Source organism: Phyllobates terribilis, unplaced genomic scaffold (assembly GCF_046119375.1).
Source record: "Phyllobates terribilis strain yellow unplaced genomic scaffold, ASM4611937v1 Scaffold_3__8_contigs__length_932513732, whole genome shotgun sequence".
NCBI lineage: Eukaryota > Metazoa > Chordata > Amphibia > Anura > Dendrobatidae > Phyllobates > Phyllobates terribilis.
Window position 1 is genome coordinate 836,728,494 of NW_027362763.1, and position 22,310 is coordinate 836,750,803.

Sequence of the window (22,310 nt, forward strand, 5' to 3'; positions counted from 1 at the left end):
TCTTCTGTAATAGTCGACTGTGTCCCTTATTTATCATTTTTGGGTAACCTGCAGATACACATAATATACAGCGAGATCTCTTGGAGATGAGCAGCTCTCATAGTGGAGGGGGATAGAAGAGATTGATCATAGAGTAATGGGGTCTACACTAGAGGGTCTCCCTGGGCTGGTGGGGGGCTACATTCTGGATGACCAGCTCCCCCTGCCGCTTTATGGATCATGAGTGTAGAGTAAATACAAGAGTCGCAATTTTTAACATTTGAATTTGAAAATATTTTATTTGAATAGCAAATAGTTACACAGTGGAAACAGTTCTATGAAGCTCTCTATAAATAGCTAGCAGATAAGAAAATAATGTATGTAGAAAAGAGATTGCTTCTAGACATTAAGAGCTATCCGTACAAGAGCCGTCTGCCCCTTAAAGCACAATGAATGGAAATAGCCATTTGTTTAGGAATGTAGAAAGGCGCAACCCTTAATGCTTCACTAGAGAAGAAAAAGGAAGGCAAATAAATAAAAAACCCAGAGGTTGAAAATTCGGAACGTTCTACAAAAAAAAAAAAAAAATACTCCAATAAAAGCGTGATCAATCATAGTCACATCTGTCATTCACATAAATAAATAAAGGAATAAATAAACATAATTAATCATAAAATTAACATATACATTTGGATAGTAGTGAGAGCGCCCGGCAGGCGGCAGTCGTGGTGACCGGCGGCCTCTACACTGGTGAAGGACAAGGCAGTTTCTCGCTTCTTCTACAAGTTATGAGACAAGGCATTTGTGGCTAAAGACTAAATAGACGTCTCCCCTCCCCCATCCCACTACCAGAAAATACAGAGACGGACGGGAGTCGGCGGCATTCACCAGCCATCATAAAGCTAATCATCAGGTCAGGTACAGGCTGGGACCAAAGGCAGAAGATGAGGACTCCAGACAGAAACAGGGACAGAATTACAGGAGACCTTGTCTACGGGAGAGCGGGCAAAGCGGGCAGGGGACCAGGAGCCCCCCAACACGTCATGGCTACACACACCAAAGAACAGCGGGATTTCTCATGTCATCCTACAACAGAACAGACTACAGAACAGCTACACTCACAGTCCTGTGCCAGGCCAGGTGCCAGGGCAGGAGGGCGCAGACAGCACCATTACATGTCTGCAGCACTAGTGATGGCGGGAGGCAGCACAGCAATAATGTTACCCCTATTAAGGCTGGAGGTGCAATGCCAAGTGGTGAGACAGTGCAAGGTGCCACTCCGGGTTGGGCGAAGGGACTGCGTCGCCTCCATGGGCAGTGCCCGCTCATTTCTCAGTGGTGGTCTCTGGAGAACATTATTGCTTTCCTACAGGGATGCTGCCTCCCTCAGCAGGTGGGCACAGTCCTTGGTACAGTCCCTATGGCGCCCCCTGCCCGGGGCAGGTGACTGGCTGTCTTGCTTTAAAGCACAATAACCACAATAATGCACTACAGCCGATGTGCGCCCGCTTCTGGCTGGGGCTTCATTTGGCAGCAAGAGAACAGTAAGTAAAGGTGAAGGGTGGCAGCGCCGGTTGCATCAGGAAAGGCACAGTTCTCTCAGGGCACAGTGGTCAGGGCCGTGGTTTGGCAGCAGTCCATTGCTGGCAGATCCTGGGCTGAGCGGGCACCCTGAGGGCACTCAGCCTGGCATGTGTCCTGCAGTCCCTTTGGAAGGGGTAGTGGTGGGCAGCCATGATGCCCCTCAGGCCTCCCCCCATGTGCCCCCCAGTCTTTGGGCTCAGCAGGCCGGGCGCACGGGCACCTGCAGCAGGATCACCTGCCGGTTCTCGGAGGGGTGGCACTTGTTGATGTGCCGGGTGAGGCCGGGCGAGCTGTAGAAGGTGGCCGGGCAGTACTTGCAGGGAAACAGCTGGGAGGAGTGCAGGAGGCGCAGGTGCCGCTCCTGGCTGCTCTTCCCCGGGAAGCTCTCCCCGCACACCGGGCACGGGTGGCACTCGGCGCTGCCGCTCAGGTTGATGGGCCCGGGGCTCTTGGCTCTCCGCTCCTCCGGGTACAGCAGCTCCTCGGCGGTGTGGCACAGCAGGTGCTTCCGCAGGTAGGCCTGGCGCCGGAACTTCTTGGCGCACTGCGGGCACTCGTACAGGCCGTCCTCGGAGCCGGCCTCGGAGGCGCCGGGGCTCGGGGTGTCGCGGTCGCTGAGCGGCTCAGTGTCTTTGGCGGGGGCGCTGGGCACCTGGGGCGGCCGGGGCTTGTGCCAGCGGCGGTGCGAGGCCAGGTTGGCCGGGCAGCTGAACACCTTGTCGCACTCGGGGCAGCGGTACTCCACCCGCACGATGCGGGAACACTTGTGCTGCGCCAGGGAGAACGGGTCGCTGTACTCCTCCTTGCACAGCTGGCAGATGAACTCCCCCAGCGGCTTGTGGCCGGAGCTGCGCGGCGGCTCCACCGGACCCTCCTTGATCTTCAGCCCCAGCACCGGGGACGTGGTCACCTCGTCCTCGAACGTCAGCTTGCGGATGGCTTTGGTCTTCTTGGCGGCGGGCGGCTTGGCGGCCGGGTGAGCGCTCATCTTGCTGTGGGGCTCGGCCGGACGCTTCAGGGGCAGCCCGGAGGAGGCGGAGGAGGCCGGCGGCAGGTTCCCGGAGGAGCTGAGCTTCAGGTCGGTGGGCGCATACAGCAGCGGCTCCATGGACGGCACCAGAGCCGGGAAGGACTCTGCGGACACCGGGGAGCCCAGGCTGAAGCTGCGCTCCAGGTAGTCGCGGCTCACCGGGCGGGTCGGGCTGGACAGGGACTGCTGCACGGAGTCGGGGTTCCCGTACTGACCGGCCGGGGGCTGCCGGGGACTGCAGGGGGGAGCCGGGGCCGCTCGGTCTGGACTGGCCGGGGCCGCAGAGCCTCCTGTTGGTGGACACAGCTCCGGCCGCTGCCCGGACACAGCAGCGATCATCAGCCACTGGCCGCGCTCCTCATCCTCATCCCGGACCCGGTAGGACACGGGCGGGGACTTTCTGCTCCTCTTCACCAGGAAGCCTTTGGGCATGTCTGCGGGCGGCGGTGCGGGCACTGTCCGAGGTGCTGCTCTGGCCTCGGCGGCTCTGTCCGAGGTGCTGCACGATCTGTGGATCCTCAGCCCCCGGGCCGCCTCCTCTTTATAAGCCGCGATGTTCCGAGCGCACGCCGAGCTGTCAGCGCCGCAGCCAATCCCAGGCCAGGCCCGGCGGCTGGAGTGCGCGGGGGGCGGGGCCAGGAGCGAGCGGCAGATGTACCTGAGCCCCGCCCCTCCCCTCCGGCGGCGGCACACGCCCGGCCCCGCCCGACCTCACGCCTCGCTGCATCTCAATGGCCGGACACACGTGCCGGGAGGAGGGGGCGAGGGCGCCGGTGACCCGCCCATCCCACAGCACGGCCCGCACTGCGGCCGGGGCACAGGGCTGATACTGGGCGGCCGGGCTGCCTGCTGTCCGCGAGTCACAGCTGATATCACCGGCTCCGCAATAGCTTCTGTTACACGTGCAGCATGCCTCCCTCCCGGTCACAGCCCCCGTGTTCAGCCGAGGGGTCCGCACCCCGAGATTGCAGGATGAGGGGGGACATCACCGGTCCGCCATCTCCAGCACGGAAGTCCCCTGTTCCGGCCGATGATCTCCGCTGTTATCTGTTCCAGACATGACACAAAACAGCCGGGTCCTGAGCATCCCGGTACCACTGCCCCCATCACTGCCGGTGCCACTGCCCCCATCCCTGCCGGTGCCACTGCCCCCATCCCTGCCGGTGCCACTGCCCCCATCCCTGCCGGTGCCACTGCCCCCATCCCTGCCGGTACCACTGCCCCCATCCCTGCCGGTGCCACTGCCCCCATCCCTGCCGGTGCCACTGCCCCCATCCCTGCCGGTGCCACTGCCCCCATCCCTGCCGGTACCACTGCCCCCATCCCTGCCGGTGCCACTGCCCCCATCCCTGCCGGTGCCACTGCCCCCATCCCTGCCGGTGCCACTGCCCCCATCCCTGCCGGTGCCACTGCCCCCATCCCTGCCGGTGCCACTGCCCCCATCCCTGCCGGTGCCACTGCCCCCATCCCTGCCGGTACCACTGCCCCCATCCCTGCCGGTGCCACTGCCCCCATCCCTGCCGGTGCCACTGCCCCCATCCCTGCCGGTACCACTGCCCCCATCGCTGCCGGTGCCACTGCCCCCATCCCTGCCGGTGCCACTGCCCCCATCGCTGCCGGTCCACTGCCACCATCATTGCCGGTACCACTGCCCCCATCCCTGCCGGTACCACTGCCCCCATCCCTGTCGGTACCACTGCCACCATCCCTGTCAGTACCACTGCCACCATCCCTGCCGGTACCACTGCCTCCATCACTGCCGGTACCACTGCCACCATCACTGCCCCCATCACTGCCGGTGCCACTGCCCCCATCCCTGCCGGTACCACTGCCCCCATCCGTGCCAGTACCACTGCCCCCATCACTGTCGGTACCACTGCCCCCATCGCTGCCGGTCCACTGCCCCCATCCCTGCCGGTGCCACTGCCCCCATCCCTGCCTGTGCCACTGCCCCCATCACTGTCGGTACCACTGCCCCCATCGCTGCCGGTCCACTGCCCCCATCCCTGCCGGTGCCACTGCCCCCATCCCTGCCTGTGCCACTGCCCCCATCCCTGCCGGTGCCACTGCCCCCATCCCTGCCGGTACCACTGCCCCCATCACTGTCGGTACCACTGCCCCCATCACTGTCGGTACCACTGCCCCCATCTCTGCCGGTACCACTGCCCCCATCACTGTCGGTACCACTGCCCCCATCACTGTCGGTACCACTGCCCCCATCGCTGCCGGTCCACTGCCCCCATCCCTGTCGGTACCACTGCCCCCATCCCTGTCGGTACCACTGCCCCCATCTCTGCCGGTACCACTGCCCCCATCACTGTCGGTGCCACTGCCCCCATCCCTGCCGGTGCCACTGCCCCCATCCCTGCCGGTACCACTGCCCCCATCCCTGCCGGTACCACTGCCCCCATCACTGTCGGTACCACTGCCCCCATCACTGTCGGTACCACTGCCCCCATCCCTGCCGGTGCCACTGCCCCCATCCCTGCCGGTGCCACTGCCCCCATCCCTGCCGGTGCCACTGCCCCCATCCCTGCCGGTGCCACTGCCCCCATCCCTGCCGGTGCCACTGCCCCCATCCCTGCCGGTACCACTGCCCCCATCACTGTCGGTACCACTGCCCCCATCACTGTCGGTACCACTGCCCCCATCACTGTCGGTACCACTGCCCCCATCACTGTCGGTACCACTGCCCCCATCACTGTCGGTACCACTGCCCCCATCACTGTCGGTACCACTGCCCCCATCGCTGTCGGTCCACTGCCCCCATCCCTGTCGGTACCACTGCCCCCATCCCTGTCGGTGCCACTGCCCCCATCCCTGCCGGTGCCACTGCCCCCATCCCTGCCGGTGCCACTGCCCCCATCCCTGCCGGTGCCACTGCCCCCATCCCTGCCGGTGCCACTGCCCCCATCCCTGCCGGTACCACTGCCCCCATCCCTGCCGGTACCACTGCCCCCATCCCTGCCGGTACCACTGCCACCATCATTGCCGGTACCACTGCCACCATCATTGCCGGTACCACTGCCACCATCATTGCCGGTACCACTGCCACCATCCCTGCCGGTACCACTGCCACCATCCCTGCCGGTACCACTGCCACCATCCCTGCCATTACCACTACCACCATCACTGCCGGTATCACTTCCGGTACCACTGACACCATCCCTGCCATTACCACTGCCACCGTCCCTGCCTGTACCACTGCCACCGTCCCTGCCTATACCACTGCCACCGTCCCTGCCTGTACCACTGCCAACTTCACTGTCGGTATCACCACAGGTGACGGCTCTGCGGCAGGAGCGGTATTCCCAGTATCTGTGTCAGTGCTCTCTCAGTATTTGGGACCTGTTCAGACGCACATAGTAAACGTCCATGGGTAAAACTAAGGGCCCAGCACCAGTGCAGTCGCCCACATGAACGGTTTTCCACCTGGCCCGATGGTGGTCATGTAACATATCACAGCCGGCAGCAGCAGAGCCGTGTTCTGGATCAGACTCGCCCATTAGAAGTCACCGGCAGGCGGTCACCGGCTCAGGTGGGGTGTGTCACCGATACATCACATATAAAGATAACAAACCGCCTCCATTATTTATCAAATTGCTCATGTAAAAAATAGACGTCAGATGGAAAATCCTCATATTCTGTAAAGATAATATGGACAGTATTGCACACACTGGTGTCCCCCGGCCTACTAGTGTGTGCGTGTGTATATATATATATATATATATATATATATTAGATGGATTTTACCCCTTACTATCGGTCAGTAAACATTCTCGGTCTGAGTGTGATCCAACAAATCATCAGATCGCCCCGGACCACTGTTAGTCTCTGGGGCCGAGCACATGTCTAATTTTTTCCTCAGACAGAGCCAGTCCGGGTATATAATTGCAGGGTGCCCGATTTTTATCCGATATTCAGATCGCACTCGGCCATGCAACTCATCGAGTCCGTCGAAACCATCGGACTGCACTCGGATGACATCTGACAGGATGGAGACATTTTTTTTCTCCATCTTCTCACCCAAGAGATGGGATCACACTGATCAGTGTCATTTCCATGATCAGCCGATTCTCTCAGGTAAGAGGCCATCTGCTTCGGCCCTTATGTGCAGTAGTAGTGATGAGCCAGCATTACTGTGTGGTGTCACTGTCCTCGCAGCAGGATATAGGCTGTATGGAGAAGTATTACTACTATATGAGCATTGTGACATCGCAGTGTCAGGTATTCCTGTCAGTGATAGTGCTGCTGTGTGACTATTACTGCAGTATATAACAGTAATCCTAGGCGTATACATGGATTGGCTGAATATATCAACAGATAGAGAAATACTAAATATTTTTTGATCCTTGTTATATGACTACCTTCTGCACCACCATTCATCTCCTCCCTCGCCCCTGTCTATTACCCTTCCCGTGTCCTCCGTTCTGCAGCTGATCTAAGACCAACATCCTCCATAATCTGGACCTCGCACCTCCGTCTCCAAGACTTCTCTCATGCTGCACCAGTTTTAGGGATGCACTACCCCAGAAGATCTGATTAATATCTAACCGACACAGTTTTAAGCGAGCTTTAAAACACATCTCTTTGGACAGACCTAGCACTTCACCTCACTAATTTAACTCTTCCCTGTGCCCCCTTTCTAAATTTCCCTCAGAATCTGCTCCCCCCTATTCATCTGTCTACGGATCCTCCATGCAGCCAATAGCGCTTGGTAACTGTACCCAGACATATGCTGGCTGATGACTGGATAATGCAGCTTTATATGAACACCCTTATTATAATAATGATGGCAGGACCGGACATAACAGCACGTTCTACCTATTGTGTCCCCCCATTTCCTTATAGATTGTAAGCTTGTGAGCAGGACCCTCGCTCCTCCTGTAATTGGGGAACTATATGTTACTTTGTGATGTATTATTGTCTGTACCTGTCCCCGCTTAATTGTAAAGTGCTGCGGAATATGTTGGCGCTATATAAATATTATTATTATAGAACCACCTTGTTAGACATTATTATTGTAGAACATTGCAGGCACAGATTGGTATTTAGCCGAAGTTCTCATCAGCAGCCCCCCATTCCCTTACTAGATGGGACAATGACCTCGTAGGTTTGGTTGAAATGCAGCTGGGTTATAGTGGGGGGCTTTGGTGGGTAATTAACTGATATTGTTACTGAATTTCTTTTGACTTTTCTTGTAATTGCCTTTCTCATGTGAAATAATAAGAATAAAGCAATAATACAATTTTCTCAGTGCTGAGCATATTCCGAGTTCTTGTAGCGTTACTATATTCCCTTTACAGTAATATTAGCAGCCCCTGATTATTATTGTGGAGGGTGTAAGTCTTATTACAGCTGTATAACTTATCATCCAGTAAGTGATGGCAATATCCATAGAAGTGCTGACTGTGGGGGGATGGGCTGATCTGTGTGCGGTGTACAGAGCCGTGGATGGTCCCGGCCCCATGTATTGCTGGGTATTGTTGTACCACTGAGCGGACCCCGCTGCGCGCTGACATTACTGTCTTCTTTTCTTTCTCATTTTGACTTATTTTTGGATTTTCCAGATCAAAGATCCAGAGGCTGCTGAGGAGAGATTGCACATGTCCCAGATCTCCAGCCTCACACCAGTAGGATCTGTGTACTGGGATGTGACTACTTGTGTCCTGCTCCTTATTTATCAGTAGTGGGTATTACCGAGTCATTCTAGTGTTAAACACTATTTACTCGGATGCTTGTTTCTGGGGTCCTCATTGTGGGCTGTGCAGAGAGCTAATGGGCAGGCGCCATAAATAAAGGGTGTGTAGACCCTTGGCCCTTTCACCTCTGGCTATAGGAAATTAACCTCTTGCTATTGAAGAGGGGATTGTGGCCAATCTGCTGTATTTGGAGACACGTGCCTGGAAGAAAGGGGGGTGGGCAGGGTGGGCCGCGGCCTCCTCTGACCAACTGTCTCTCCATCGCCACAAACAAAAAGCCATGTATAGCGAGCCCTGGACACAAAGTCACCAGGGGCCGAGCCACCCAGATTGTGGTCATCACATCTCCATCCATCTAAGCCACACAAAGGAGCCAGGCGCAGGTTTATGGCTTTATTGCAGGACAATGTAGATCTGGAATTATACTAATAATCCCAAATTATTTACTGTAATATGGAATAGATTCCTAGAGTCGCCCCTACGATGAGAAGTCGTCCGATCTGCGCAGACAAATAATGACGCTTCAGATGTGACACCCCCGAGTTCCTGTATAGAGGGGGACGGAGAGGTCTGGTGGCTGTGCATTGTCCTGCGTGCTGGGGCGTAGTGCTGTACAGTAGCTGGAGGGTCGGCAGCTGACACCACAAGAGGAGCAGAGCCCTGCGGGGCAGGATGTGGAGAGACTGCATACAGCTCTGTACACTGACCAAACCCTGTACCCGGCCCCCCTGTGAGCTCCAGCACCACAACCCTGACCGCAGATCACTTCTCAGTCCCTACCAGACTGGGACTTTGTCCTGTCCTGTATTCTTTCCTACAGATATAGCCTAATCTTTAAAGGGATGATCTGCTATAAATAATAGTTTTTTTTATTTGCAGGTCACCAAGAGTGAAGCAAAGAACCAGCTGAGCTCTCAGAGGAAACCTCCTTGTTAGTACCCATTGTCTTGCTGTATTGCTTGGTACATAATGGTCATCCACTGGTCCTCATGATCTTACAGGCACAGATCTGACTATTAGGCCACGTTCACACTATCAGTATTTGGTCAGTATTTTACTTCACTATTTGGGTTTTGGCTTACAAATACTGATGTTAAATACTGACCAAATACTGAACATGTAAACATGGCTTTAGGGCTAGCTCAAACGAGAAATGATTCATTATTCCGAGAGAATCAAATAGATTCTGGTAACACTAATCAGAGTTTGAGCCGAATGTCAGTTCACTGTGATCTGATTCTGTCACATGAGAGAATCGTATCACAGGTATGGAGGATGGAGAACTTCATTTCTCCATGTCCTCCATTGGCTCTATGTCCACGTAAATCGGACTGCACGCGGATGTCATCCGAGTGCAGTCCGATGATTTACAGGCACCCGTAGACTTGAATGGATGCATCTCATCTGATTTGTGGAGGAACTCGCAGCATGCTGCGATTATTTTCTCATGCCGAACCAACATGAGAAAAAAAAATTCAGATCTTCACTGCCCCATAGTATAACGTTGGTCCGAGTGCTAGCCGATAAAACATCACATAGCTCTCGTCCTAGTTATATGCTCGTGTCAGCGAGCCCTTATGTAGAGATCATCCTTCCCTGAGCATATGTAACCTGGATGCTTCATCATTTTGTCCTGCAAATCCATAGTATAGTATAACTTTGTCTCATACTACAAAATGAGCTATTTATCCTTTTGCAGAATAATTAAAAGGGTTGTCCGGTACTTTAATATTGCTGTCCTTTCCTTAGGCTCCTGACATCCCCACCAATCAGCTGTTCCCAAAGATGGCGGCAGCTGAATGTGATCAGTGGTGTAGTTGCACAGCTCCGTCAGCCGCGTAGGGCAGATCTGCAGTACATTGCTGTGGCCACTATGCAGCTGGCGGAGCTGTGTAATTCTGCTCCGTAACTGATGATATACCTCCGGCAGCGAGAACAGCTGATCGGTGTCGCACCGCCACCAATCTGGTATTAATGATCTATGTTAAGGATAGGACATCCGTAGAAGAATACCAGATAACCCTTTTAAGGCTACATTCACATCTGATTCCACCAAAAACATGTTGCACTATTTTTTGGGGCTAAAATTACAGACATCGTGATGGAAACTGAATAGACACCATTATAGTCCATGAGGTCTGTAAGGCACCATTGGTGTCCAGTATGTGAGTGATCCTGCGCTGCCATTATTTGCCTTTATCTGTTCCAATAATTAAAATCTTGGTGCAGATGTGAACCCAGCCTAAGAATGCACATGGCAGGGTGTTTGTAGATTTTTTTTTATTATTATTATTTATTTGCACCTACATAATCTGAATAATAGTTTTGCAGTAAAACTACACAAGGCTTTTTCATTATACTATTTTTTTTTTCTTCATAAAGAATGAATACAAGAATATTTCTGGGACCTTCCAAATTATCCTCGTAAATAGCAGAAAATTAATTTACCCGAGGGTATGTTTAACTGCGGTGCAGACATCACAGGCGGAGAATTGCAGGAAGCCACCGCATCATCTGATGATTCCTATATATTTAATAGCGCTTTGATTCAGCCTTACACTATGGGAATGCGGCTGCTTTACAATGAAAGCAAAATCAATTTGTATTTTCCATTTACAATTTTTATTTTAAAGAGACACCAAATTTAAAGTAGAATTTCTTCGTATTAACAGGGATGTTTGTCAGCGGCATCGCAGGTCTGCCCCTATGATAACTACTATTGCACATCTCCATAAGTATGCACTTTGATAGTTTGTTTCTTTCAGCCGGTCACCTCCTAGAAGTGTTGGCAACAAAAGCATTTAGGGTTTATTATAAAATTAAATTAACATTCAGGATCCAGATATGGCGCCAAATTCCCCTATGTGTCAGATGAAGGTGTAATTCGGGGGCAATATTTCCAGTGATTTATAGATGCATGTGGTGAAATGGAGGCTGCCCCCCTTTCAACCTACCGCCTAGAAGAGAAACCCCAGATAAACACGGATAGAAATGGGATTTTCGATAATGAATGTGATTTCAGATGACAGAAATGGCACATTCTGCGGTTAGTGCTCAGCGGCTCTTCAAGTCCTGCAGCTTCTGTGATCAGCTAAATTCCCAGCTATTACATATTATTATGTAAGTTAGTATTTGTGAAATGAGGAGAGAGAAGTGTCTGCACAGCAATTTGACCTGGTTAGATGTAATCTAGCTCTCCGATGCAGTCCTCTGAATGCTGGCACATTATGGCGTCTGTCCCGCTTTTTGTCTGATGATCTATTTTGCAGTTGTAATCAATAGCTCGCTGATGGCTGATTCTCCTTCTGTGCCTTTGTTTTATTTCTGATTGTGTCAGTAGAAGTGTGCTGCATTCAGAGGCTCCATCCCTCTATTATCACACCGGGCATGAAGAATGGGCTGTTTGTGTAGTGTTTGACCCTGGAGAAGTTAGCCGTGAGGGCATTGTATCTGGGGGAACTAGTGGCTGTGGCATCTTGGAGATAAAAGAGGACAACGTCGTCACCGTGTGAATATAGATGTACACATTGCGCCATTATTCCACTTCTAGTAACACAAGTGTCAGTGTACACAGAAGCTGGACATCAGTCTCCTCCACAGGGTCTATGATCACGTAAAACTTCACAATCATTGTCCAGTGGAAAGTTGTGTAAGGGCTGCAAGATCAACTAAGATTTGTCCAGGCACGTATCTTTTATGGCGGCCTAAACGTGACAATTTTTCAGCAACATTATGAAAGAAAACTCATCTAAATGTACATCTCTCAACTTTTAACAACTCTCTATTTTATATATATATATATATATATATATATATAAAATTTCTTGTTTTGACCAATTTATCTTCAAGTGTAAAAAGACACTAAGGCTATGTTCACATGCAGAGGATTTGAAGCATTTTTATTTTTATTTTTGCAATATTTGTTTATGAAAATAAGAAGCTGCCTTTTATAGTACCAAGCGAAAGCTATGAGATCTCAGAAATCTCCAGCAGTCGCTTGCTTTGTTTTTTTACCTGACCGAATTCGAGAAGTGCAGCGCGTTTTAAATCTGCAGCTTGTCAAATCTTTTGGCATTTTTGCAGCTTATTTTTACCCATAGAAAGCACAAAAATGCTGCAAATCTGTTTTTCCGCATTTCTGCCGCATTTTTGTTAATTAAACGACCATAACTTTATTAAACATGTACTGTGGACACAACGCATATGTAATCCGCTCAACAAAAACGCTGCAAAAATGAAACAAAACCTGCATTTTGAGTGGAGCATTTTAACTGCCAAGAGAACAGGTTTTGGCTGCAAAAACGCTGCTTGTGAAAACAGCCAAAGACCATAAAAGCGCCTCTCAATCTCTTAAATCCTAGAGGATCCTTATTAATCTTGTCTATATTTCTGTCCCTCTATAACAGTTTTCTTTGGCAGTTTGTCTTTTTTTCAGAAGCAGCTGATGAATATTACAGTTTATTACCTAATATCATGTACTTTACTGTTACTGGTTATTTTTTTTATTTTGTTGGTTTTTTTTGTTTTGTTTTTTTTTTTATCAAGGAGAGCATTTTGGTCTTTGTATACTTTAGTGTATTTGTTTTGGTTTTTAACTATTTCATGAAAAGTACATTTTTACTGAAAAAGATTTGCCATTATATATCTGTTCATTTAAATAATGATATTATCATGGGCCAGAAAGTTCCAGATAAGTTTCGATATTATCAAGATCACTGATTAGTTTATGAAATGTTAAATAATTATTTGGATGCAGAAAAAGTGTCAGATCTATTAACCAAAAGCACATAGAGGATTATTTATAACCTTTAAAATGGTTTAATTATTAAATTAAAATGATTAAAGTATTTATGGCACATATCAAGAAGGATACTTGACACAGGATCCCTCTGGTTTTTATGGGGATCTATAGTTGTACCATCCCCTGCCACACGGTATGATGGATCTTACATGGCTCTAAATGGGTAAACTCTTAGCTGAACTAGTTATTTAGCATCTTGGATCACTATTACTCTTTATATCACATTTTGCTTATTTTTGGAATTCCAGTGTCCAGTATAATGGTTGTGTATAAGGAGGCTGTCCACAGCCATGGAATAAGTGTGCAACATATGGAAAACTTCTTATAGTTTTGTGTTAGTCTGTGGCTGCTAGAAGTTTCTAAGGTGTAAAAAGGATCCCTGTATAAAAGTGTAAAAAGGATCCCAGTATATAAACAGGGGAAGTCATCAATCCCCAAATTCTATCACTCGCTGCTCTTGCTGCCGAGTTGTATTTTCTCCTCCAGCCGCACACAGCAGAGCTTCACATAATCATACACTCACACATGGTCATCCCTGGCACTCTTGCCTAAACCCCCTCCCTCCAGTCTCATTTCTTTCCCTATTCACCTTACTCCCCTCCTCAGACCCCTTTCCTTTGTTCGGGTCATTAGCATAAAGCTGCAATAGATCTCCCGTTTAAATAATTACATTCATAATAGAATGGAATGAACAGGGAAAAGGGAGAAAGGGAAATTAATAGGGAGAGACAGTGGAATAGGGAATGAATAAAAAAAAAAAAAGCAACGAGGGCCAAAACTGAAAGGGGGTAAATACATTAGGAATTTTCTGAACAATACACATTGCAATCTGTTGCCTCCATTCAAACCTTCCAGCAAAATGCAAAGCCAGGCCTTTTGTCAACGTCTCCAGGTTACCAAATGGTTAACACATACTAGTATGGGGAAGATTTTTTTGGAGAAGGATAATAGTGTGACCAATCATCATTACTTTACAAGGGAAATAGATCAGGGCGGTAATTTAGTCTTTGTTTCCGGCACAAAGTTTGTTGTTTAATAGAAAACCATTTTCCAGCAGCTCAACGTGTTAGAGAAGTGAAAGCGGGTGCAAATTATGAGTAAAAGAGCAGACGAGGGGATACAATGATCTTAGGAAGAATCGAAAGTCACTCGCCACGTCCAGTGGTTTTAAGGAAACGCGGGGAACAATGCCCTGACAATACAAGCCGAGGGAGGTGTGCGTCTGTGACACATCGATTGTTTTTGTGGACAGAACAGGTTGTTGAATCTTCACAATTTAGATCCTTTACTTGCTCTATGGAAATGGCCACATGCAGACACACAATGGCGGTGCCTGGTCCCCCTGGCTTGTTCATTCTTCATGCTTTTGCTGGCTGTTTGTACATTGGTATTATTTTATTTTTGTCCCTTCTAGTACACTATGTTTGCTCAGTGATGTGTGTTCCTAGTGCCTGCTTGTTTAATGTTGGAGGCCGTGGATTTTTCCCCTATTAGCATACAGCTGCAGGTTAGCCCTCTCCACCCCCACCACCTTCATACTATACACACTCCCTTAAGCCATGTATACTTTATCCAGCTTTATCATCATTCTTCTCTCAGGCAACCAGAGGGAAAATCAACATCTCCTTCCTTACACATGTCCGGAGCCTGACTCCGAGCTGTGCGCTCGTCTCAGGCGCAGCGATTGTCTGACTATTCTGGGTAACAATCATGTTGAATATTTTGCTGCTATCTATTTACTGAGATAAAGCAATCAACTCTGGAAAATGGAGAAATATAAGGTATTAGTTTTGCCATGTGGCCTAAATCTGCTCGCTGCCTTGGAGCCAGGCTCACTTGACTTGAGTAATTTTCTTTCACATCTTCTTTTCTAATAAAATCTTCATGAACTTTAAGTTGATTCTAAAGGTTGCCATATTCTTTGGACAAATGTCAGGCAAACCCACCACTTTTCATGGGACTGACTAACGTGTTTGGCAGTGTCCCAACTCTCCTCCCAGAATCTTTGTGGTTTCCTGAAGAAGAACGCAGAAAGAAAATAACGCAGTATTACCCTCTCTCGATTGAACTTCTTTTTTGGATAGAACACCAGCAGCGTAGAATACCCACAACTTCCATACGCCCTAACTCTCCTCCCATGACAGAAACAAGAATGCTCAGGCATGTTTGATTTCAAAATGCCTGATCCTTTTGTTTTCATGGGAGATAAGGAGCCACCAGAAGAGTTTGGTTGGCGCTTATTCCAGTCTCTCTATTAATAATACATCGATGCTCAGCTGAATGTGCTTGTATATGGCGCAACGGGAGCAACAGCTGTTGGCTCAACAAGCATTTTGCCAACCGCTTTGTAAGGTGTGAGAATAGCTGTCATTCTCAATCACATTACCACAGCAGACTCCCATTCTCACCTGAAAGAAATTTTTCTGTATAGGAAGATAAATATTCTAAAATGTTATACTTTGGCTGTAAATTGATAAACAGTGGGAACGGAAAGTTTCAGACCCCTTTAAATTTTTCACTCTTTGTTCCATTGCAGCCATTTGGTAAATTCTAAAAAGTTCATTTTTTTTCTCTTTAAAGTACACTCTGCACCCCATCTTGATTGAAAAAAACAGATGTAGAAATTTTTGCAAATTTATTAAAAAAGAAAAACTGAAATATCACATGGTCATAAGTATTCAGACCCTTTGCTCAGACACTCATATTTAAGTTGCATGCTGTCCATTTCCTTGTAATCCTCCTTGAGATGGTTCTACTCCTTCATTGGAGTCCAGCTGTGTTTAATTAAACTGATAGGACTTGATTTGGACCTCACGCTCACAGTGCATGTCATACCAAATGAGAATCATGAGCTCAAAGGAACTGCCCAAGGAGCTCAGAGACAGAATTGTGGCAAGGCGCAGATCTGCCAAGGTTGCAAAAGAATTTCTGCATTACTCAAGGTTCCTAAGAGCACAGTGGCCTCCATAATCCTTAAATGGAAGAAGTTTGGGACCACCAGAAGTCTTCCTAGACCTGGCTGTCCAGCCAAACTGAGCAATTGTGGGAGAAGAGCCTTGGTGAGAAAGGTAAAAAAGAACCCCAAGATCACTGTGGCTGAGCTCCAGAGATGCAGTAGGGAGATGGGAGAAAGTTCCACAAAGTCAACTATCACTGCAGCCCTCCACCAGTCGGACCTTTATGGCAGAGTGCCCGACGGAAGCCTCTCCTCAGTGCAAGACATATGAAAGCCTTCATAGAGTTTGCTCAAAAACACATGAAGGACTCCCAGACTATGAGAAATAAGATTCTCTGGTCTGATGATACGAAGATAGAACTTTTTGGTGATAATTCTAAGCGGTATGTGTGGAGAAAACCAGGCACTGCTCATCACCTGCCCAATACAATCCCAACAGTGAAACATGGTGGTGGCAGCATCATTCTATGGGGGTGTATTTCAGCTGCAGGGACAGGACGACTGGTTGCAATTGAAGGAATCATAAATTCGGCCAAGTACAGAGATATGCTGGATAAAAACCTCTTCCAGAGTGCTATGGACCTCAGACTTGGCCGAAGGTTCACCTTCCAACAAGACAATGACCCTAAGCACACAGCTAAAATAACAAAGGAGTGGCTTCAGAACAACTCTGACCATTCGTGACTGGCCCAGCCAGGGCCCTGACCTAAACCCAATTGAGCATCTCTGGTGAGACCTGAAAATAGCTGTCCACCAACGTCCACCATCCAACCTGACGGAACTGGAGAGGATCTGCAAGGAAGAATGGCAGAGGATCCCCAAATCCGGGTGTGAAAAACTTGTTGCATCATTCCCAAGAAGACTCATGGCTCTACTAGCTCAAAAGGTGCTTCTACTCAATACTGAGCAAAGGGTCTGAATACTTATGACCATGTGATATTTTAGTTTTTCTTTTTTAATAAATTTGCACAAATTTCTACATTTGTTTTTTTTCAGTCAAGATGAGGTGCAGAGTGTAGTTTAATGAGAAAAAAATGAACCTTTTAGAATTTACCAAATAGCTGCAATGAAGCAAAGAGTGAAAAATTTAAAGGGGTCTGAATACTTTCCGTACCCACTGTATGCTATTTGCCGAGAGTGTTTGAGGAGTCTGAAAACAATTTGTTATCCTTCTGTAGAATTGGCACCTCTCGCTGCTGCTGTCCTCCAGGAGACTTGATCAGGGAATCCAGTTTGTGAAACACTCTATAGTATGAAAAATAATGTATAAATTTAAAAAAAAAGAAGTTTTTTTCTGAAAATAAACTTCATTGGCTTCCTTTCAACTTGACTCTAGTGAGTGTGTGAGCCTCATTGGGGATGGTTACTGATGTGAATGATGACAATCCTTTGTGCAGTGGAATGTGTTATTGCTATATAAGCAATGGGAAATAAATGGATTAACTGCTTTCCAAGTTGATGTAATCTTTTTCCAAATGCATTTTGGTGTTTTGTGATTTTTCAACTTCAAAAAGTCTGAAAAATTGGTGAAAAATTAGAATTTCAGACACGGCTTCTCCAGCTTTCTTTACATTTCCCACATCCTTTATAAATGTAAGCTGTCAATGAGACCGTTCTGTTCCCAGTGTTTTTTATTACATACAGGTGCACAAAGTATCACTGCTCTTCTTAATGAGCACAGTAATAAACCCACCATGATTTTATACATCTTTTCATACCACAGCAGACTTCTGCAGTAGAGTTGGTGCTTTGCATTTCCAAATCTGATGTGACAAATGCATTTCTTACTATATCTGGCACTAACATTTCTACGGATTTCTACTAATAATTATACGTCGCAAATTTGTTTATTAATAATAATAAGGCAACCTCATATTCCGCAGCACTTTACAAATTAATATTTCTGGTTTCAATATTGCTACTGATTTGCAGGAAAGAATTATTCTATTATAGGCCTTCATGATTATTGTTTTCTTATTATTTACTACATGGAGAAGGTTTAGATACATTTATAAAATCCAAATCTTTTAAGAAAGTCCTAAGTAAAAAAAAAAGTTCCATCTCAATCCCATACAGACCTGGGCATAGAAGAAGGTTTAGAATTTTAGCCAGTATAAAGCTATTGGCAATGATGAATGTGGTGAAAAATGTATCAAATTTAGCACATGTAATCATAACTTTATCACACCATGTGTCAATAGATTCGGATGGACAGTAGCTCAATTACACTACTTTGTATGTGTTTGGTTTTTCTCCTCAATTTATATTTTAGTGCTTAAATTGTGCCAACCTTCCCTGCAGATGTGTAGGGGGAGTAGTCACTCAGGTCAGTCCATCACAGGCACAGCTATGGAAAATACTTCTCTCAGATTGTTAATCTGCTCTTTCTGTTTTGGTGTCCACAAGGCTTTTCTCCTCTTACACCTTTGGTCTGGGACAACATGGCTTCTAGTACCACCTATTTGCTGATGACACTCAAATCTACCTCTCTGGAACAGATGTCATTTTTCTGATGTTCAGTATCCCGTAGTGTCTTTCAGCTATATCTACCTTCTTCTTCTCATCATACTTTCTAAAACTCAGCATCAACAAACCAGAACTTATCATCATTACCCCATCTCACACAACTTCTTATCAGACCTATCCATCACCTTAAATAAGTCCTCACCTTTCTATTACTCAAGTCCGCTGCTTGGGTATAACCCTTGACTCTACTCTGTCCTTCAAAACCCTTACCACCTCCTGCTGTCTTCAACTCAAAAATGTTTTGTAAACCTGCCCTCAACCCCGAGTCAACAACAATGTTAGTGCATACAACCATCTCTCACTATATATCACATCTCTCTCAATAGCCTCTTCTGTCCTCCCATACAACACTTTCGCACCCCTCTAGTCGATCCTTAACTCTGTTACCGAATGAATCTACCTCTCCCCTCACTACTTTTCTGCCTCTACCCTCTGCCAGTCCCTTCACTGGCTTACAGTTACTCGGAGAATTCAGTTTAAAATACTAATAATTACATTCAAGGCCATCCACAATCTGTCTCCTCCATACATCTATGTAATCTCCCAATACCTCCCCACACGTGCTCCAATCCTCACAAATCTCCTTAACACAACCTTGAGACATAAACCATCTACAAGATTTCTCCTTATCATCCTCCATATTCTGGAACGGACTACCTCTGCATATCAGATTGTCTTTCACGATTAAAGCCTTCAGACACAACCTGGAAACTCATGTCTTTCGGAAAGCTTACAACCTGCAATAACCCCGCTATCACCTCACTACCACCAAAGCTGTTACAACCTCCTTTAAGAATCACAGTAAAGGATCTATATAGTTACGGTACAAACCAATCTAACAATTCACAGAGCTCGTACCTCTTCAAGACAAATTCTAAACTAAAACTTTTAATATCTGTATTGAATTATTGACAGCCATAAAATAACAAACCACAACATCAGTGCACAATAAGAGGATGGGATAGTGCCTCACCCTATTTAGGCCCTATCTCACCCTACCTTGCCGCGGAGGTTGGCACCCTATTTTCCTGCGCAATGGCGCCCCCACTCAACGATGATTCTCCCTGGGATCCCTATAACACCCTATATTGACGGCCAATGGGGTACAGGGATTGTTAGTGGAGAACACACAGTTTCTTGTGACAAATAGAAACAAATGCAAAAAATATCCAAAAAGTTTTTATATATCTGTAGCCCTGATCAGTACAATTCGACCACAGATACAAAAGGGTGCATGAATATAATCAAAACGCATTACATCGATCAATTTTTAAAATTGTCACTGTTTTGTTTTGGGACAATTTGCTCAGTAGATTAGATTTGGTCCAAATCGAAAGTGCCACAATTGCTGTGAAAAGAAGTTTATTTTTGCAGACCCCAAAGCATAATAAACTGAAGGCCAGGAAGGAGTTAAAATAATAAAATCCACTATACTCACCTGTCCTATGCCCTCACCTCCGCAGCTTTCAGTCCAGTCTCCAGTTCTTCTGGCGCTGTAACCAGTCACTGGTCTCATTCAGCCACATAGTAGGGAAATGTATGTTATGATGTGCAACATTCTTCAACTGCATGAGCCCAATCACTGGCCAAAGCGCCGGCAGAACCAAACACCGGCATGGAGGACTGGGAGCTGCAGAGATGAGGGTCTTGGACAGGTGAGTATAATGTATTTTATTTTAACCTCTTCTCGGCCCTCAAAAGAATAGTACAAAATGGCGGCCAGTTGGCTGCTATTCTGTTTAATTTTTACTAAATGAATCCCTTAAATTTTGGATTTGCCGGAATACATTTTTGGGAAAATTCATAAAAAAATTGATTTACGGACGGACAAATTCTCTCATTTCTACATACTATGCAACACTTCATCAAAGTGTTTGTCAGTTTTCGTGTTTTCACATTGCGCAAAAATTTTGTGAATTTTGGGTCTTTCACGCTAGTCTCGGATCGTGACAGCTCCAGCACACCGAATTCATCGTATTTACATTATTTTAGTGCCATAATTTATGACAGAAGTAGCATTTCTGGGGAGGTGCACCGAGGTGCACACCACTGAGAAGATGCACTGAATTCATTAATTAATGAGTGAGATGGCCTTTACTCCACCACTCCCCTTCATTAAGATTGGCATGTACAGCGCCAGTTTTAATGAATTGAACTCTGTGACTTTCAGGGGCAGATGCAACTATTTTCTACCTCAGATACAAATGTTATACTGTAATGCTTGTATCATATTAAGGGCGTTTATATTTATGTACTATATATATTTCATGACTACATTAAGGCTATGTGCCCACGATGCAGAAATGCTCCGGATTTTTCCTGAGCGTTTCTGCATCTCCCTGGCAGAAAAAACGCATGCGGATTGTACATGCGGATTGTACATGCGGATTGTACATGCGGATTGTACATGCGGTTTGTACATGTGGATTGTACATGTGTTTTTCCTGCTAGGGACATGCGGAAGTGAAGCGTTCTTCACACGCATTTCCGCATGCGGGTTGTCAAGCGCTTTCCAAGCGATTTTAGCATCACTTGTCAACTTGGTCACACTAGTGCTTGTCAACTTGGTCACACTATATAAATCCATGCAAACGGCATGGATTTATATAGTGTGACCTTAAAGAATGGTAAAAAATAAATCTATACTTACCTTCGGATGGCCCCCGGAGCCTTAATTCGCTCCATCCTGGCTTGCCGGCAGCTCGCGGTACACTACACTGAAGGACCTGCCGTCACATGACTATGACGTCGGCGCAGGTCCTTCAGTCCACCGCGATCTGCCGGCAAGCGAAGACAAGGACACCGGGGTCCCTCAGAAGGTAAATATAACATTTATTTTTTATTTTATTCTTTTTTTTTACAGGTTCTATGGTACCCGGGTCCGGAGGAAAGTCTCCTCTCCTCCACACCTGGGTACCATCCGCACATTGGAACGTTTGGATTCCGCATGTACAGATCCAGTGATGCGTAATCCATCCGTTCCAATGAAAGTCAATGTCGGCGAAAACGCAGCGCTTCCACAAAATAATTGGTAGTGCTGCATTTTTTTCTGCAATGATAACCCGCAGCGGAAGTTTCTGCAGCATGTGCACATGCGGATTATCATTGGGGAACATGGCAGACCTTCTACCATGCGGCAAAAACGCTGCAGAAACGCTCAAAAAACGCATCATGGGCACACAGCCTTATAAGAACTCTGGTCGTGCCCGGAAAACTAGAAATATAGATGCCTCAGGTACACTGGTGAGAATTCAGATGTTGGATATTCTCACTTCATGACACAGACAGTACCACCGTTTTCTACAGTGTCGCACTGGCATCAGCTATTGACTCTGTCACCCCTCTTGTACATATCTAAGGGCGACGAATCAATAAACCATTCTTGCACATGAACCTCACAAAAAAACTTGGGCAAGTGTCCAGGTTTACAGAGCAGTGCTGGAAGAAAACGCACTCACAAGAAGACTTCACCTTATTCAAACAAGCAATTTCCACATGCAAGTTGGCCCTCACCTCTGCTAAACAGGACTACTTCACAACTCTTATATCTTCTCGATCACATAACCCGAGACAATTATTTAGCACTTTTAACTTGCTCCATCCACTGTTGTTACCCCCTCTGAACTCCCTCATTTCTGCAGAAGAGTTTGACACACATTTAAAAAATAAGATTGAACAAATCGGACAAGTCTTTACTGTTTAGCCACCATAACCCCTTCATATGACAGACCA

The 22,310-nt window shown here is 47.4% G+C and overlaps 1 protein-coding gene across 1 annotated transcript; it reads right to left on the reverse strand.

Annotated features, from left to right (window-relative positions):
* Window positions 1-249: 249 nt before the first annotated feature.
* On the reverse strand, window positions 250-3,214 carry INSM1 (INSM transcriptional repressor 1). Its single transcript, XM_073672459.1, has one exon. The coding sequence runs from the start codon at window positions 3,023-3,025 to the stop codon at window positions 1,760-1,762; it is 1,266 nt and encodes a 421-aa protein (XP_073528560.1). The 5' UTR covers window positions 3,026-3,214; the 3' UTR covers window positions 250-1,759.
* Between the last annotated feature and the right edge of the window lie 19,096 nt (window positions 3,215-22,310).

Coding starts and splice junctions, on each gene's coding strand:
- INSM1 (XM_073672459.1), bottom strand. CDS start 3,025: ATGCCCAAAGGCTTCCTGGTGAAGAGGAGCAGAAAGTCCCCGCCCGTG.